Here is a 15000-nt window from a genome sequence, read left to right as displayed (position 1 = left end):
AGTGGTTTTAAAGAAAAAGGATACAAGATTATGACTAGATTTAACTGAAGGTTGGGGTACTATGGGAGGGGTATAGGTGGGGGCTATGTTTCTAAGGATGAGGTGTAGAATGTGACACCCACAGGTGGGCTTGTTCACCAGTTGTTTTAAGGAATTACCATTAATATACTTCAGAAATCTTTGGGTATATCCATCTTTAGAATAACTAACTGAGGGGTAGCTGAAATTAACCATTAAGAAAGAGTTTTTCATTATGGGTACTCAAATGGTACATGAAATGTCTCATGGTTATCTGGTGAGAGAAAAGATATCCTATAACATGCAAAAACTGACCCTTTATTTTGTTCCCTAACACACACCCCACATTTTAGCAACCTCCTAAACTAACATTCCCCTCCTATAAAACATACACCCCACAATTAAGTCCTACATTTTACCAGGGGATACAACTGGGTTGGGTTGCATGGGTAGGCTTATAAAGACCCTGAGGGCCATTAGCATGGTATATACCTATGAACCTATGAGGGTAAACTGGAGTTCAGGGAGATGGTTTGATGGTATCTGAGAACCTTCAGTGACAGGGTCCCTGATAAACATGGAAATGCACCTGATATTTCACTCCGGCTTGAATGTACAACAAGAATTACATCTAGATACAGACAGACAGAGACTACTGTCTTTAAAGTGAAAATAAGTCTCAGTTATAGCACAGCTATAAAAGTATTCAAGTCACAGGTGAACTTTAACATCAGGCAGTCTGTTATTTAGACTTCAGGCACTGAGAAGGGCTCCCTTAATATAGTCAGAATTTGAGTAAATTGAAGTTTTATCAATTATGTTGGAATGTTCAGCAGTCATTCTCCTTCTAAATACGGTAATATGGTGGTAGCAGGAATTTTAGCTGGCAGACTAAAGCCAAGAATCAAGATATACAAGCCTTCCTTTGCAAAGTAAGTAGATCTGTCATCTACTTCATCCAATACTGATGCATACTGGACCCCCAAGACAGAAAAGAGTTTATGCTGCTGCAAGCAGATACGTATAGTCTGTTGCACATTTATATAACGTGACAGGTGAAGCTACATTAGTGACAGTGCATAAACACTGTCCAGGCTCTTAAAGTAATGTATGATAGACTGTGGTACATTTCATCATATTCTGCTGTTGTTAAAGTACCTAGTCAAATTTTAGATAAAACTGGCAAATATTGACATTGGAATCTAATATGTAACTTGGAAGAAGTATTCAAATGACAGATTCAGCATGACAACTGGCATATTTGAATGCCCTCAGAACTCAGAAGAAACATGCACATTTGTAAATCTGAAGTATAAACAAAAAATATGCCAAATGTGATAAAGTGTGACTTACAGAGCTAGATGAAGGAAAGTACAGTTGTGTAAACTCTTACCATAACAGTAGATGTCATTTTCTTGACTATTGCAGTATTCTTAACATGAGGGATCTCCTGCAAAGGGTGGCCCGACATCTGGCCAGTATACCAAAGTCTTTAGGTTAAGGATACTATTTGTCACACACATGCTCCCCACACCGGACGTAGGGCATAAAGGTGATGTCCGGATTTATCATCCTCAGAACTGAGAGCTCAAGGAGGAAAGCCATCCATAGGATACCAGAGGGTGACATACACATCCAGAGGGACAAAAGGCCAGGGGGGAGGAGGGAGAGAATGAATACTGCAACAGTGAAGAGAAGGACATGTACTGTTATGGTAAGATTTTGCACACCTGTACTATGTGCTTCCATTTCACTGTTGCAGTATTCTTAACATGAGGGAGACTGCAAAAGCTCAGAAGCAAAGCCTTCTAGGAACCCATGAAGAACAGCCCTAGCAAAACCAGCTCTAGCCCTGAAAATGACATTCAACTTGTAGCACTTGGTAAAGGTATGCACAGAAGTCCCGATGCTGCCTCAAGGATAGAATTAGCATCCAAACCTTTGAAAAAAGCACCAGAGGAAGCCACAACCATAAATAAAATCTGAGTTGTCTATGCACATCCAACGTGTGCAACACCTTCTCACTAGGAGATTGTGGAGAAGGGAAAAAAGTGGGCAAATGAATAAATAGACTGATTAAGAGACAACTCATTCACCATCTTAGGCATAAAAGTAAGATTAGTACAAAGGGCACTCTGTCCTAATGAAAACTAAAAAAGGAGGAACAGCCATAAGGGCTTGAAACTCAGACACCCATCTGGCAGAAGTAAGGGCTAACAAAAGAACAGTCTTCCAAGAACAATGCTGTAAGGAAGCTGAATCTGCAGGCTCAAAGGGAGCCTGAGTCAATTTCTCCAAAACAAAATTAAGATCCCAGGAAGTAAAGACAGGCTTCCGGAGAGGTCTAATATGAAGGACACCTTTAAGAAATTGTTTGGCCTCAAAGCTAGAGAACAAAGGAGGAGCTAAAGGCAGACAAGCAGAAATAGCAGACAGGTGGGCTTTAATAAAAGAATATGCCAACCCAGCATTGAGCAATACACACAAATAAGAGAGGAGCAAAGGAACATCCACAGTACGTGGGTCCAGGTTACAAGAAAGACACCAAACAGAAAACCTCTTCTATTTGGACAAATAGGATTTCCTAGTAATGGGTTTTATGGCCTCCTGCAGGATTTGAAGCACATCCTCAGAAAAAAAAGGTACCTGTCAGGAATCAAGATCCTATCACCCACAGTGTCAGTTGAAGACTGGACAGGTGGGGGATAGATGAGAGATCCCTTGTCTTGTGTGAGGAGATCCACCCTGTGAGGAAACTTGTGATGAATGCCCTTGGCTAAATGCAGAAGGAGAGGGAAGCAATGCTGTCTGGGCCAAAACTGAGTCACTAGCAAGATTTTGGGAGCATCCCGTTTTATCTTGCACAGGACTTTTGGAATGAGATGAAGGGGAGGGAAGCCATAAAGAAGCATCCCCTTCCATAAAAAAGATAGCGCATCCACCTTCCAGGCCAGAGGACATGGACTCCTGGCACAAAACTGAGGAAGCTGCCTCTTCAGAGGAGAGGCAAAGAGATCTACTTGAGGAATACCCCACTGGTGGAGATTGTCCAGAACCAGATCCCTGTGAAGCGTCCAATTGTGAAATTGTGTTCTGGACCTGCACAGGGAGTCTACCACAAACTTCTGACTTGAAGGAATGTACACTGCCTTAAGCGTCACTTGGTAATGAATATCTAGTTCCCAAACCTGAAGTGCCAATCTGCTAAGAAACAGGACCTAGCCCAACCCCCCCCCCGTGTTTGTTGATGTTCCACATCATTGTGATGTTGTCTGTGAAGATCTTCAGGGGTTCTGGAGAAAACAGAGGATGGAAACCAGTTAAAGCCAACAGAAGAGCTCTCATCTCCTTGCTACTGATGTGCTCCTTCTGCTGCTGATGAGACCAGAGGCCTTGTGCCTTTTGGTTTCCGAAGGAAGTTCCCCAAATCTTGTCTGAGGCATCTGTGAACAGCTCCTCAGAGAGAAGTGGGGGTTGAAAGGGGAGCCCTGGATTCAAAGTTTGTTGGTGAATCCACCACTGAAATTCCATCTTCAGAGATGGAAGAAGAGATATTGGAAATGCTAGACAATGAGAATGTTGAAGTTAAATTGACTTTAGATATCACATGCAATTTGGCAAAGGGAAGCATAAGGGTGGCGGATGCCATGAATCTCAGAGCCCTCAGAAATTCCCTGTCTGAAATTAAAGGCAGAGTAAGAAAGGAGTGAGAAAAAGGAGATCAGAGTCAAAGCCTTGGGAGGAGGCAGGGATGCTAGCATAGGAACAGCCTGGATCATGCAACACAAAAAAACATAACCATGTGATGGGGACAGGAAGGACTTTTGAAAATTTACAATGAACCTCAGGCTTTGCAACACAGCAATGGCAAACTGAAGGTGCTGTAAAACAACCTCTGGATAGGAGGCTTGAATAAGCAGGTTGTATAAATAAGGAAAGACCTGAATGTCATTGAGCCTCCAAAAAGCAATCACAGGAGCTAGGCATGTGGTGAATACCCTGTGGCAGTACAGAGGCCAAAGGGCAAAGCAGAGAAGTGAAAATGTCAGGAAGCAACAGAGAAAAGTAAATACTTCATGAAAATGGGATGAATAGGGATATGGAGGTAAGCATTCTCAAGATCAAGAGAAACCAGAAAAGCCCGTGGAAGCAGCAAAGGGAAAAAAGTACAAAGGGATAACATTTAACAAGAAGGAACTTTCATAAAAGTATTCAGGTAAGAAAGGTCCATAATGGATCTCCAAGTGCCCTCTCTCCTGGAGAACCAAACATTCTGGAAATAATCCCCTCCCCCCTTTGAGCAGCTGGAACCTTTTGAACAGTTCCCGGAGTCAAAAGACACCGAAGCACATCTGGAAAGGAGTTTAACTGTTCTTGAGGTGGCTATGGAATGCCCATGAAAGGGTGAAGAGATTTCCAAACCATTAAATGCCCTTGGCTAATGAGGGAAAGAACCCAGGAATCTTAGGTTATGCTTATCCAAACAGGCAAAGACAGAGAAATATGGTGTGAAAGTGGCTGTGAAGAACCAAGCAGTCAGATAGCACCTGGTGTATCAGGAAAGGAAGGCTTCTGAGCAAGAGGGGTCTGAGTAGACTTAGCTGGGGGAACCCTCCTACCACCCCTTCTTAGCTTTAGGAGGAGGACAGGACTGCCTTCTAACAAAAGATGGTTTATTAGAATAGCTCCTCTGACACTTTGGCACAGAGGAAATAAAACTGTTTCAGGTCCTATAACTCCTTGCCTTTTTCCTGCAGGGACTTGAACAAATCATCATCAGCAGCAGCACCAGTGCTGAACAAACATTTGTTGTCCAGAGGAGCATCCATGAACTTTGCCTTAATATCATCAGGCACAGGTTGAAGCCACAGCCAGGAATATCTCTTCAAAACAGATCCTGAAGCAGCAGCCCTAGAAAAAGCATCTGCTGTATCATAATCACATTTAATGGAGTGGCGAGCTACCTGAGAAGAAGACCCAAATAGGGACAAGGCAGAAGTCTTTTCCTCAGAATCAGAAAGGTCAGAAACAAACTGATAAGTCTGAGAAATAACAGCCAAAGTATATCTGGTCATACGAGTTTGATAATTAACAACCAGAAAGGCTAGGGTAGCTGAAGTATAAACCTTTTTACCCAGCCTTTCCATCAGAAGGATTAAGAATGGTGGAAGGCAATTAATTTAGAAGGATTGATGGATGCCACTGAGACCACTGAAGGGTCAGCAGATGGACACTTATGAAGGAATTTCAGGTCATCAGGCACTTTATAAAAATGATCAGTTTTTTTAGGAGCAGGGGACTGTGAGTCAGGGCACTGAGATGCAGAAGAAAAGGCATCCAATAAAGCAGCCAAAACAGTAGGAACAGCAGAGGGTCTAGGAGACTCCATTTGAAGGAACTCATAATAACTTCTCTGAACTTCAGACACCTGGGAACAATCCCATTTAAAAAAATCCATCATCCTGGAAACAGTATCCCAAAAGGAAATCTCCTCAAAAGGAGATTCAGGACTAGCAGACTCCTCTTCCTCACAGCTATAATCCAAAGGGGAAGGAATCTCAGTAGAACAGGCCAGGGATTCCTCATCATAATGCTCCTCTTCCTCAGAGAAATCCTGTTCATTAGTTCTCTTGAGGGGGAATGACAATCAAGGGGGTGCTGGGACAGAAACTACCTGAGGAAGCTTCAAAGTCATAAGAGCACTGAACAAGCCCTGTGGAAAACTGCCATTCCCTTTGAGGTTCCTTAGCAGCAGGGAAAGATATGTTTTGTCTTTTGCTTCTTTTTGAAAGGGACATCCACCTTATGAAACGTAGAAGGCTCAGATGCCAGCCTACACTCAGTTACTGTAGTTGGGACTTCCTCCCTCACCAGTATCTGAGGAACCCTTCTATGCCATTCGGTAATAATCAGCCATGGTTCCCCCTGAATGTCTGAAGTGGACATCTGCAAGGCCTCTGAGGACATGCAAGAAGCTGGATCCATGCCGGCCTCCAAACTGGTTGCAAATGAGTAATCCAGCACAAGAACCCAGTGATCCTCCTAGCTTTCACCAGTCTCAAGAGAAATGGTGAAAGCAACACAGCTGAAGAATCTGACCTGACTTTTTTGGCCTTCTTTGAAGACAGCTGACCCTTAGACCAGAAGTATCTTTCATAGCATATTTCGCTAAAAGCTTCAGATGCTAGTTTTCAAGACAGATGGCTAGGGATGAAAGATGACTATGTAAGGTCTTTGGAACAATAGCCTGACAAATTGTACAAGACGTATAGTAATAAGAAGTACCTAAACAAAACAAGCACTGCTTGTGACTGTCTTTATGGGGAATGCGTTTCCCACACTGCCATTTACCCTTTCTGGATGACATGAAACCCACAACAACATAAAAGCAGTAAAAAAGGATAAGCAAAAAACCCCAACAGGGCAATTATCTGAAAAAGGCAAGGTAAACCAGCAAACGACTCGAATGATCAGACCAATAATCAAAGATGGCATTCGGACTAGAGGCACAGAAGTTTTGAGGATGATACATTTGGATGTTACCTTTATGACCTACACCTAGTGCAGGGAGCATATGTGTGACATACAGCATATGCTTAACAGCTTAAAGGCTTTGGTACTCTGGTTAGACATCAGGCTGCCCTTGTCAGGGGATCCCTCATGTTAAGAATACTGCAACAGTGAAATGGAAGGACATCTGCTTAACCTTTCAAGTTGGCAAGACTATCAGGGTTTTTACAGTCAGAAACAAGGAAAACATCATGGAAATGAGAGCTAGCACAACTATAACTATAATGGAGGATAATGGAGAAAAACTGTCATGAATTTAATTTTTACCATTTCAAAGTCATGTTAAAAAGTGCAAACAGAGAAGATTTATAGAATGAATGTTTGTTTTGCTCCAACCAGCTGACCATCAGTTGTACCAAATGCATCTCTTTGTCCACCATATCTGTTGAACTACCTTTCCAGGATGGACTAACTTCAACAAATGTTCAGGGCTGGTGAAAAAACTAAGACTTCCTGGGCAGCAACACACTGCTGTCAAGGGAGATTTTTTGTTTTAAGCCCTACTCCTCCAATGCATACTTGCAGCACCCAAAGGGGTGGCATTTAATGGGCTTGCTGAATGTCCTTTACTCTTCCGTGAGCAACTCAGCCAAAAAAAAGTGTCCTCCTGGTTGGCAACATTCTCTCTCTCTCTCTCACACAGTCCCCAGTCTCCACCAGGGTTCAACCTGTGGGTGAGTGTTGCCACCCTACCCCCCCCTTCAGAGATTGGCAAACCCACACACCCTCCCTGCTTCTCCAGTTCAGCACCTCAGCTGCTAATCAAACTCAGTTTGCTTGGCCATAGCCAGGGTTTTATTCTGCTATACCACCAGTTAGGCAGTTAATACATTCTTCAGGAAAGTGAGACTCAATACCTATGTGTATCCATCTTTTTTGAGAAAAAGAAGTGTCATTAAATCTTCAGCACTACAACTCATGATACAAGTCAAATAGCATTGGTTAATTAGAACACAAAAAGAGAAACTGCCTAGGCTTAAAATGGCCCACAAGAGCAGCTAGCCTATACTTGCCTAAGAACATAGAGAAATTGTAAATACAGGACATCTTGCTAGTACATTATTACTTAAGGAAAAAGAATGGCAAGCGAGACTCATTGCTATATATATATCTATATATGGGTTCATAGGTTCATACTAGGCTATCTGCCCTAGGGCATTTATAAGCCTAGCCAAAGTGTGTTTGGCTTTCGCCACCCATTTTAAATTAATTTTGCTATGCCCTTTTTCGAGGTAAGTATACTGTGCCTCTGTCTAACAGTGACACAGAAGTGATACCCGGGGTAAACCTACGATCTCCCATCCACTCATCAAGATTCCTCTTGAAGAGAGTCAATGAGGGACTCTGCCTAACCTGGACTGGGATTTTATTCCAGAGCGAAGGGAGCCTCTGGGTTATGAATCTGTCCCTCCAGCATGTCCTATTTATTTCAGTGCTGAGGTTCAAGTCTCTCGAGCACGTAGCTCGATGGGATTTGGATTTTCTGAGGTGCAGCATTGTCCATTAATTCCGGGTTGGACATGGCTTTATATGTCAGGCACAGATCGCCTCTGAGCAGGCGGTATACCACTGAGTAGAGCTGGAGTTTCTTTAACCGGGCAGCATATGGCATCTGTTTGAGCCCTTTGATCCTCTTGGTGAGGTACTTTTGGGGTCTTTCCAGTTGCTGCAGGTGTCTGGTAAGGTACATACCAAAAGGGGCATTGTACTCAATTATGGGCCTGATGAGGGATGAGTAAAGAGGCATGATGACCTCCCCTGATCTAGATGTGAATCCCTTTATGATTAGGTGGGCTATATAAAATGTTTTCTACCCATTTTGGCCACGTGGTTGTCAAATGAGAGATTGCTATCAACTTGGGTCCCCAGGTCCCTAATTACTTCTTCTGTACTTAATGGATTACCACCTATGTGGTAATTTGTGGGCACTTTGATTTTGCCAAAGGGGATGACTGTACACTTTTTGGCGTTTAGCTTGAGGCCATGGCTCTGGCACCAGTTGTCTGTTTCTATGAGGCCCTTTTGGAGGATGCTTGTGTCGGCTGGAGAGTCGATTATGGTGCCCAGTTTGCAGTCATCTGCGAACTTGGACAGCCACAGTCCTTCCGTGTTGGCCTGTCCCTCCGAGAAATATATACCAAACAAGAGAGGTCCCAGGACTGAGCCTTGTGGGACGCCACTTGTATCTATCTCTCTCTTTCTCTCTACATATATATATATATATATATCTATATATATATATATATATATATATCTATATCTATATCTATATATCTATATATATATATATATATATATATATATACACACATACACACATACATACACACACACACACACACACACACACACACACGGTTTACTATGACAACATTGAAACTGCCTTTGTCGACCAGCACATGGTCGAAAGGCAGTTTCCCGTAGGCAGAATGTTGACCCAAAATCAATCAACTTACACAACAGCAAACAGGTAGTGTAGTGCGATCATTTTGGTTCAATATTGTGCAGGGAGGACGCACCTCAGTGAGGAACAGAGAATTAGCCCATTTCCACACTGTACTGCGATCTTGGAGTTGGTATATTTAATGTACAGGGGGCATGGGGGGGACAGGGGCATAGCCCCCCTTGCAAAATAGAAGTAACGTATCATTGACTGTAGAGTTCAACGATATGTTAATGTGCACAGCAGGAAGTGAGGGTGTCACCTCTCACTATGTCGAATACATCGTACCATGGTGGTCAATGTATTCATTTTTCGCTTTGGGTTACAATTTAAAATTTCGTATTCAGCATTTTGGGTCGACCTTTGTTATTGGTCGACCAAAGTTGATTCGGAATTTCAACAGTAAACCTATATATACATATATATATATATATATATATACACACCCACACACCCACACACACACACACACACACACACACACACACACACACACACACACACACACACACACATCTACGATTAAAAGAAATGTGGCATTTAAAGCAAAAATTAAGAACAAGGAGTATGTAGTCTAAAGCAATAAATACAAGTATTATGGAGTCTTATAAATGGCAAGTAACTAGCAGGGTTAACTAAAATGTTGATGAATATTCTAGTTCGGCTTTTATGAAGAGTTTTCACATTGGCTTTCAAAAAGATTCCTGTCTTCTTTTGAATGAACATGTATGTCACAGTTTATAATAAACTGGCTTAGGGTTATTCTGCCTGGTTTTACTGATTATTATTAGATGGAATTCTATAGTTTATTAATATTTTAAATGGCAGTTCACATTAGTGGCCGTATGTTATGCAGGCTTTAGTTTTATATATAAATGATTACCTTTCATGTCCACACACTGCTCATCCGATGGCAGGGCTACAGTCTGACCATCCTGATCCTCTGTCAACAGGCGAGTATGGGTAAAATAATCATTTGTATCTCGCGGCTGCACCTCATTTAAAATCTTCTGCAAATACGCTGCATCCCCTGCATATATTAAAAGGACCCACTTCAGATCATTAAAATCAAATATAACACTAAGCAGAGCAACCATGAATTATGTCCTACGTGTTAATGCAAATCTAGCTGATATTATGACAAAAAGTACATTCCACAGATAAAAAACACAGCATATGTCAGTGCCAGTGTACTGAAGACACATTTGCATGAAATATCAAATTACAAAAAGACGAGGACTTGCAAACAAGAAACTCAGGTATCAAGTTTCAGACATTCTGAAAAAAATGACTGAAAATACTAAAAAGATAACATTTTGAGGATGCATTCTTCATCTCAAACACAAGGTTAAACTTCACTGACACCCTTTAAGCAATAAGCTAATTAACTGAAATAACTACAGTTGTGGGAGGGTACTCAGCAAAACTGCAACTGTGTGACTAGGAGGATTATGACTGCACAACATTCACAAAATGATTGAAGATTAACCACAGACTGATAAACTGCTGGTCAGATTTAGAAAGCAGAGATCCCTAGGAAGGGCATAAGGTTACCTCCACTGCCATGACCATCAGCAAGAAGCCAGCAGTAAAGTACAAAATGCGTGTTGTCATCTGTGCCTTTTTTTGTTTTTAAAATGCATTTAAGTACAGAATTAACTTAACAAAAAATGTTTTTGCATCCTAACTCAAAGGCCTAATGACCCAAGTAAATCACATAAAAATATTCAAAAGCAAACAAGGTGCATGCGTCCATACTTTAAAGTAATTCTATAGGGGAAAAGTACAGTGTAAAGCTAAGTATTCCAGAATTGCCACTTAAAATGCAGAGACATATTCTGTCGCATAACTCTCAATTTCATAGAAGAAGAAATCTGGACAAAGTCTGAAATAATGACGCAACAAAGGCCCAAAATAGGGACAAATTTAAACTACTGCTCTTACAAACTTAGAAAGTTGCTAGAATAATAGGTTTTGCATTAGCATGCATTTTCTGAAGGATATGAAGTATGAAACTCAAATGTATGCAATCATTTAGTGACTTCAATCCTCAGTGATTTGCCAGAATACTGCAAATTTTATGAAGAACAGACTGAAAATATGAAGCAAAAATCTGGACAGTTGACAGCTACACTCTGGCTCAACACCAAATATAATGCAACAGAAAAGGAAGGGCTAGCAATGCCAGAGGTGTACAGAACTGAAGCACTGATCACAGCCCAGGCAACATAGATATGACTAGCATCCCTGGTGCTTGATGACATTGCAGGGAGGTTGAGCATGTCTAGTTTTCATAGGTTCATAGGTTGGTACTAGGCTATCGGCCCTAGGCCTATACAATCCGAGCCATAACAATTCCCTGGCTATTTCTTCTCTGGACCCCTGTCTAGCAGGGCGACTGACATGATCCCTGGGGTGAATTTCCTATCTCCCATCCAATCATCAAGGTTCCTTTTGAAGAGGGCCAAAGAGGCACTCTGCTTGACATGTATGGGCAGTCTATTCCAGAGTCTAGGAAGTCTCTGGGTCATATCCCTCCAGCATGTTTTGCTCATTGTGATGACAAGGTTTAGATCCCTGGAGTGTGTGTCTGTGAAGGATTGGGATTTCTTTAAGTGTAGCATGTCCAACAGCTCTGGGTTTGACATGGCCTTGTATGTTAAGCAAAGATCGCCTCTGAGTAGACGATATGCGACAGAGTATAGGTGGAGTTGCTTTAGATGGTCAGCATAGGGCATCTGCTTTACGCCTGTGATTCTTTTAGTGAGGTATTTCTGCGGCCTTTCCAGTTGTTGCAGATGTCTTGAGAGGTGCATACCAAACGGGGCAATGTATTCTATAATGGGTCTAATGAGGGTTGAGTACAGTGGGACAATGACCTCCTTTTTTTCTGGATGAAAAGCCCTTAGTGATGAGGTGTGCCACAAAGAAGGATTTCCTGACTGTTGTGGCGATGTGGTTATCGAAGGTGAGACCACTGTGCACCTGTGTCCCTAAGTCTCTTATCACACTTTCATCACACTTTTTTAGTATACTGCCACCTATGTGGTAATTCATGGGTACATGTTTTTTCGAAGAGTGGAAAGTGCTTGCAGAAAACAAAAAAAAAAAAAAAAAAAAAAAAAAAAAAAAGGATCCAAACCGGTTGCAGCACTCAACAGTTTTAATGAACACACTAACTGACATCCAAGATTAACGCTGACAAGATCAATTTAACGTTTTCGTGCAACTTCTTCAGATAAAATTCCCTCTCTATGTCACCATCTTTATTCACTCAGCAATTAATTCACAACCAGTAAAAAACAAGGAAAATAATGTACACCATTAATGTGTACTTAATACATTTAAAACATTTAAAATACGTCTAACAGACTAAAACAGTCCTGAAAAATCACAAATTATATACAGTCATTGTGCCACTTGATGTTTAATTTATATAGTATGATTAAAACCTTTAATTTAATAGTTTAAAACACGTATAAAATAAATAAATAACATGGATACCATAAAAGTGTTTACTTCTAAAAGGTCACAACCCCCTCTAGTGGTCAATTATAAAAACGTTCTCCAAATGTATTTTGTCTCCCATAAATAGTAATTTATTGCAGTTCATAAAATCCTTTAAAAACATACCTTAATAAATGCATGTAAAATTTATTTACATCCTGTATAGGTGATTCTAGTTCTATAGTTTGGCAGATCTGAGTTTTAAAACTGGGGTGAGTGAAATAATGTCATTTAGACCTGGGTGTCTACAAGCTTCCAATGTTACTTGCCAGTAGAGTTCCCTATATTCCACTCTAGTTTCCCACAGTCCGCCTCTAGGGTCAATGGGTACCAACTCAAGAACAAAAAGACAAAATACTGCATCCTTACACACACAAGTGTGTCTATACAGGGCATTATTCTCTTGCTTCGTCCTTATGTCATAGAGATGTCCATACAATCTTTGTTTAAGCTTTATCTCGCTTTTACCCACATAAAATGAGTCACAGGTTTTGCATAAGGCCACATAGACAATTGCCTATGTGTTACAGTGCACAAATGTGTTTAAAGTGATCTTCCTGTTTCTTGCTTTTAAGAACAAAACGCCACCTGTCAACAAGTGGGAGCAATAATTGCAGCTCCCACATTTAAACACACCTTTTTTGTTCCTCATACCTCTTTCTAGAGTACATCCATAAGTGCCCCTCTCTAACAAACCTTTAATGTTGTTTCCCCTCCTGTATGTATATTTTAAATCATTTTCAAAAATGTGCTCCAAGTCTGATATTTTTGCAAAATTTTTCCATTCTCTATCTACTATCTTTCTGACTAATCCAGCCTCACCATCGTAGGTGATCACCATACCTGAACTGTAATTGTCATTCATGTTTTTATTTTTATTTTGTTCTTCCTGATTTCTCTCCAAGTTAACCACCTCTTGTTTCCCTAGTATGGGGGCAAATCTACCATTTCTTCCTTCCAAAACTTATTTGTACATTTGGTCAAAAAAGTTCTTTTTTTTTTTTTTTTTTTTTGGGTACATGTTTTTTTCCCCAAAGGAGGTAACTATACATTTATTGGCATTGTGCTTGAGTACATGGCTCTGGCACCAAGCATAGGCTTCTGTAAGGCCCTTTCGTAGAATAGCCACATCATTTGGGGATTGAATAATGGCTCTCAGCTTGAAGTCATCTGCGAAATTTGTTAGCCAGAGTCCCTTAGTGTTGACCTGTACTTTAGAGAAGTAGATGCCAAACAAGAGCGATCCCTGGACTGAACCCTGAGGTACTCCACTTGTCTGGAGCTGGATTTGGAGGCGGCTACTTTTACAGTGTCAGTTCTGTCAGTAAGCCAGTTGGCAACCCACTGAGTGATGTAAGGATTAATGCACAGCTTAGTAAGTTTATCTATGATTCCAGAGTGGGGGATGGTGTTGAAGGCCTTGGTGAGGTCCAGATAGGCTGTGTGGACCACCTTACCCTTGTCCACGGCTCTGGAGACTGATTCGAAGAAGTCAATCAGGTTCAGGAGACAAGATCTGCCCTTCACGAACCCAAACTGTGTGGGTTCCAGTGTTTGAAGGTTGCTAATGTCTTTGTTTATAAGTTACATGATAATATGTCCCATGGCCTTGCAGATCAGGCTCATGAGACTGATGGGGTGGTAGTTCCAGGGATCCAAGGTGGATCCCCCCTTGTGGAGTGGGATAATTGTAGCTGTGAGCCACTCGGTGGGCACGAAGCCTGAGATGAGGATATGATTAAATATGACACTTAGGTGAGGTGCCAGTTCATTTTGCAGTTCATGTAGTACACAGCCTGGGATGTCGTCTGATCCCATGGATGCTGTACTCCTAGATTTGGAGAGTGCGTTTTTACCTGTGTGGCCGTTATTATCAGAATTTGGCAATTTTTCGGTATTGAGATGGGCCCCTTAGGGGGTGAAGTTTGCACTGAATCGATCTGCCAGGATATTGGCAATATCCTTGGGATCAGTAGATTTAATCCCATTCTGTTGTAGTTCAGAGCAGATCTGAGCATTGCCATTTAGATTCTTGACATAGCTATAGAATGCCTTGTGGTTGTCGTTGGAATCTTTGACAATTTTATTTTCGTAACTAGCTTTGGAGGATTTTATGAGGGATCTCAGCTTCTTACTGAGGCTGGTAAGGGAGTTTTTTGCATCCTGGGATTTTCCTCTTTTCTGCAAAAGTTTCTTCCTTTTGTTGTAAAGTTTGTTTATGGCAGGGGACCACCAGATTGGCTTCCTTTTTTTGGAGTAGAGCATCTTGGTTCTATTGGGGATGGCATGATTCAAGCACGAGTGGATGTGCTTATACAGTGCCTTAGTGTATAATTCAGCAGTCGAACTTTCAGTTCCCATCTTCATGGGTGTATGAAGTTTGTCACTTCTAACTTGAGCATGAAGTTGGCTTTGGAGAAGTTTTTTACAGAGATTTCCTTACTGGGGGGTGGGGGTGGGAT

General features: G+C 41.4%; 1 protein-coding gene across 1 annotated transcript in view; it reads right to left on the bottom strand.

Moving 5' to 3' along the window:
- The window catches only part of THADA (THADA armadillo repeat containing), a 3943996-nt gene that overhangs the window by 3277137 nt on the left and 651859 nt on the right, over positions 1-15000 (bottom strand). The window contains exon 20 of the mRNA XM_044073699.1: positions 9915-10061. Within this exon, the coding sequence (XP_043929634.1) occupies positions 9915-10061 (147 nt within the window). The remainder of the gene's footprint in view (positions 1-9914; positions 10062-15000) is intronic.

This window comes from Protopterus annectens, chromosome 6.part0 (assembly GCF_019279795.1).
Source record: "Protopterus annectens isolate FY-2018-M chromosome 6.part0, PAN1.0, whole genome shotgun sequence".
Classification (NCBI taxonomy): domain Eukaryota; kingdom Metazoa; phylum Chordata; order Ceratodontiformes; family Protopteridae; genus Protopterus; species Protopterus annectens.
This window is presented reverse-complemented; position numbering and strand designations above follow the sequence as displayed.